The sequence below is a fragment of the Varanus komodoensis genome, unplaced genomic scaffold, assembly GCF_004798865.1.
Source record: "Varanus komodoensis strain SLA01 unplaced genomic scaffold, ASM479886v1 scaffold20_1, whole genome shotgun sequence".
Classification (NCBI taxonomy): Eukaryota; Metazoa; Chordata; class Lepidosauria; order Squamata; family Varanidae; genus Varanus; species Varanus komodoensis.
The window spans coordinates 12,451,667-12,455,849 of NW_025335587.1; the positions used below are offsets into that span (position 1 = coordinate 12,451,667).

Here is a 4,183-nt window from a genome sequence, read left to right on the forward strand (position 1 = left end):
TTTACGAAAGCCCTGAATTTTTAATTTCCAGTGGCCAAACAAAGAGTCCCAGTTCTTTCACCTGAATGCTCATACAGGTATTCCCTGGAACGTCTGTGCCATTCCCAGGAGTTCTTTGCCCAGCTCTTCCTGTTCTCCTCCAGGACTGAACTCTGCAGACAATTCCCTGAAAGTGATGCAGATGCGCCTGCTTTTAATATGATTGCGATAAATGGCATGTTTCCATTTATAGCGAGCGGCTCCATAGAGAACCACCAGGGATCTCCGAGGCAGATGAATGGCAACAGTTACTTCTTTGAATGGAACCGACCCAGTGGAAGTGGGATCAACAGTTTGATGGTCCTGAGAAACATCCGGAGGTCTGGAGCTGTACATCTGCTTGTCTTGTTGTAGAAAGGCAGGGAATAACTGGAAACTGTCGTCCAAGTCACAAGACATGGAAAGCACCGTTGATGAAAGCAAGTTTAAGCTAACCAGGCGCTCCCCCCAAACCCACCAGTCATCCCAGTGTGGGTCAATCGAGGATCCTCGCTCAGGGCCATAATCTAGGTTGCACTGCTCAACAGGAAAAAAGCCCTCCAGCACAGAATAGTTTCTCATCCGTGCCACGATCTCCTGGCTGAAGCAGGGCAGCCCAGCAAAAGTACCCACTTTCAATTTGCGCTTCTTGAAGTTCACTTTGGGGCCATAATCCTGTTACAAGACAAGGAAGGAGAAGGGACACTTGAGCTGGTGCAGTGGTTAAGCAGGCAGGGCTGGGACTCGGGCCATCTGGGTTCTTGTCCCCACTCAGCCATGGGGAGTCGCAGAATCTTAGCCTAACCCACCGCAGAGGGTTGTTGTGAGTATAAGACTGAGAACAGCAGGAGAATTATGTACACTGCCCCGAGTTCCTTGAAAGGAAAAAAGGCAGGATATAAATATTAAAAACTAACTAAAAAATCTGTGAACTGAGTCGGGTTCACATTTCACTTCTGCCACAAATTCTCTAAGCAATCTTAGACTAGCTGCTGTTTTCCCACCCCATTTCTTGCAATATTAGGCTAATAACACTAACTGACCTTACCAAACTGCTTTGGACGAAGCATTATGTTTTCTGAGCAGAACTGCCACCCAGCTGAAGAAATGTTAGTAAACTGATCAGTTCGGATGGGAGCGGTCTTTCCCCGCTCACAGAGGCCATTGCAATCAACCACCTACTGAGCAAGGGAAGAAATGCAAGCACGAACATATCTTAAAATAGGCTGTTTAGGGACCACACACATCCTTATGTTGGTTCTGGAAGGGGCAGCTTGTGTAGAATGGAGTGGCCAAATCTTGAGTGGGGTACCTTGTGATGGACCCTGTGCAAAAGCGACTGCAGCAGCTGTAAGGTCTTGGGCCACGTGTATGGTCTTGTAGTGGGCACATACAGCCCTGGCCACGCTGGGACCCCGGATGCCTGGCTGACTGACTTCCCTGATGGATAACTGTCCACTCAGTAACATCAAGAGAGGAGGCTCTGCTGAATGGACCACGGCCTGCATATTGCAGAAAACAGGAACCAGGGCTTCTCTAGGGGGCTGCCCAGCTCAAGGAATGCTCCCCCACAAAGCATATGGGGAGTCACCAACTCTAGCATGCATTATTGGCACCAAATAAAGGCCCAGCCCTTCCCTAATTCTGGGTCGATGTCGTTCATCTAAAACAAATCAGGAGTTAAATAACATATTTGTATTTTTAATTCTGCCCTTTTGAACCTTTAATTTTTAAACTCCAGTTCTTCCTCCAGCAAGCTCAGAGCACTGTAGTTTTCTCTCCCATCCCATTTTTATTTTGACTGTGACTGGCTTGATATCCTTTACTGACCTTCATGGCCATGTGGGGATATGAAGCCAAATCTCCCAGTCCTGCTCTTATGCTCTAGAAACCACCCGTCCCCCCTCCCCTCTTCACAAGAGAGAACCACTGAGTTCGCTTTTCAATAAAGGCTCAAAACTTGACACCTGAAATCAAGTTAAGTGGAATTGCAATTTGAGTACAAGACCTGCTTTCTTCGGCCAGACTGTGATGGCTTCCAAGCATTTCGATCCATCAGCTCAACTATTTTGAGTTCTTCATCTCCACTTATGAAGTTTTCCAGCAAAAACACTCCTGGAAAAGGAAAGGCCCAGCCTGCAAATTTGGATTCTTTTTCTCCCACAGCAAAGCCAGTCAGTGGGCAGTAAACAAAGTTTGCATTTTTCTACAGAAATAGGGAAGGGGTAAGAAAAAGAAAAAGGATAACATTAAATATTTGCAACTGTAATCTGGATACTTGAGTACACAAAGAGGTAGTGGTAGACTTAGCATCACACTGATTTAATGCAACTTGTCTTTGAGGAAATTTCTCTATGTTGCATTTTGTGATTACTATGAATTGGGAAGGGGCTGCTAGTTCATATGGACTAAAACCACCAGAACAGGTCAGTCATTACTTTGCCAAGCAGAATTTCTAAAACTGATTTAAGGGTTATTTTCTTTAAAGGAAGGGAGTATTTTGCTTATTTGTCTTGATTTGTTGTTGTTAGTTGCAAAGTTGCGTCCAACCCATCACAACCCCATGGACAACATTCCTCCAGGCCCCCAGAGACCACTTACACTCACACCAACTGCTTCATTGTCCCCATCCAGCCACCTCATCCTCTGCCGTCCCCTTCTCCTTTTGCCGTCAGTTGTTCCCACCATCAGGGACTTCTCCAGGTAGTCCTTCCTTCTCATTAGGTGGCCAAAGTATTTGAGTTTTGTCTTCAGCATCTGGCCTTCTAGAGGGTTGATCTCCTCTAGGACTGACCGGATTTATCGCCTTGCAGTCCAAGGGACTCGCAAGAGTCTTCTCCAGCACCATTTGTCTTGACAGAAGTCTATTATCTTTTATAGTGATTATTTTATTAATAAAGACCGTATTGCTTTCACAGGGTTTCTATTACCAGAATTCAAGAAACTTGCCAACAAGTTAGAATAAACTTTGCCCTCCTGCTCCCCCGAGATCAGCAACAGAAGCCCTCCTCCGGGAACCCTCTTTGAAAGAGGTCAGGAGACAGAGCACCCGGAGGAGGGCCTTCTCTGTGGTGGCGCCCCGACTATGGAATCTGCTCCCTAGAGAGGTCTGCCTGGCGCCGTCATTATATCTTTTTCGGCACCAGGTTAAGACCTTTTTATTTAATCAATATTTTAATATGTCTTAATATTGAATTTTACTGTTGTATTTTTATTAACTTGCAGCCAAAGTGGGTTGTCAATTTATTTATGCTGTAAGCCATCCAGAGACGCAAGTAATTGGACGGCATACAAATTTTATAAACAAAAACAAACATTAGTTTTAGTGGATTTCAATGCACAAGGCCCCCCAAAAGGGGGGGGGAACCTATGTAGAATAGGGCAGAGGTTAACCCCCCCCCCACTCACCATGAAACATCTTAAAGCATACAAGGACAAGCCTAACTAATTTTACTTGGGGGGCAATAGGCTGGTCCCCTCAGCCTGTGCCATGGGGGAACTTCCAACACTGGACGCATAATGCCTCACGGCTTATGTCCGCCCAGCTTAATCAGGGCTCCCTGCACCCCGGTGCGCCTCACGGGGTGGGGCTCAGGTAGGCACGACTCCCTCCGGCGCCGTTCGTTCCGCCACGCGGGCCTGCACTAGTCCCGGCCGCCTTCGACCCAGTTCATGTCGGCGGCGGGGGCTGCAGCTCGCCCACGCTCTGCTCGTGGCCATGGCGGCGGGAAGCCTCGCAGGCTCACATGCAGGGCGGGCCTGTTCCGCACGACGCCTTGAACCCGCGTCCGCGCGAGGGCGGGGCTCGCGAGTGGCGGGGCCGGCCCGGACCCCTCCCCGCCGGCCGCCGGGCCCCCTCCCCAAACAGGCCCCCTCCCCAGCGCCCACCCCTTCCCTCACTCCTCCTCCTCGATGCCGCGCGTGTACCTGCGGGGGCGGAGCGGCCTCGCAGAGCAGGCAGGCGCGGATCCCCTTGCACCCGCAGCCCCCGGGCCCGCCGGCCCCTCCGCCGCCGCTTCCACGCCGCGCGGCCGCCTCCATCGCGCCGCCGCCGCCAGCCTTCGCCGCCGCCTCCGCCGCCGGTCGGTGGGTGGGTGGGCCGGCCGGGCGGGCCTGCCCGCGCTCCCGGTTCGCCGAGCCCCGGCGCAGCGCCGCGTCGCCTGAG

At 50.7% G+C, this 4,183-nt stretch overlaps 1 protein-coding gene across 2 annotated transcripts; it reads right to left on the reverse strand.

Moving 5' to 3' along the window:
* On the reverse strand, positions 1 to 4,095 carry ALKBH4 (alkB homolog 4, lysine demethylase). Of its 2 annotated transcripts, XM_044430461.1 has the most exons (4): positions 3,946 to 4,095; positions 2,027 to 2,224; positions 1,062 to 1,196; positions 1 to 693 (listed from the first exon to the last, which is right to left on the reverse strand). In XM_044430461.1, exons 1-4 carry the CDS (start codon positions 4,057 to 4,059, stop codon positions 70 to 72), a joined length of 1,071 nt encoding a protein of 356 aa, XP_044286396.1. In that variant the 5' UTR covers positions 4,060 to 4,095; the 3' UTR covers positions 1 to 69. The 2 variants fall into 2 exon arrangements, with proteins under 2 accessions (XP_044286396.1, XP_044286397.1); XM_044430462.1 differs by lacking the exon at positions 1,062 to 1,196.
* Between the last annotated feature and the right edge of the window lie 88 nt (positions 4,096 to 4,183).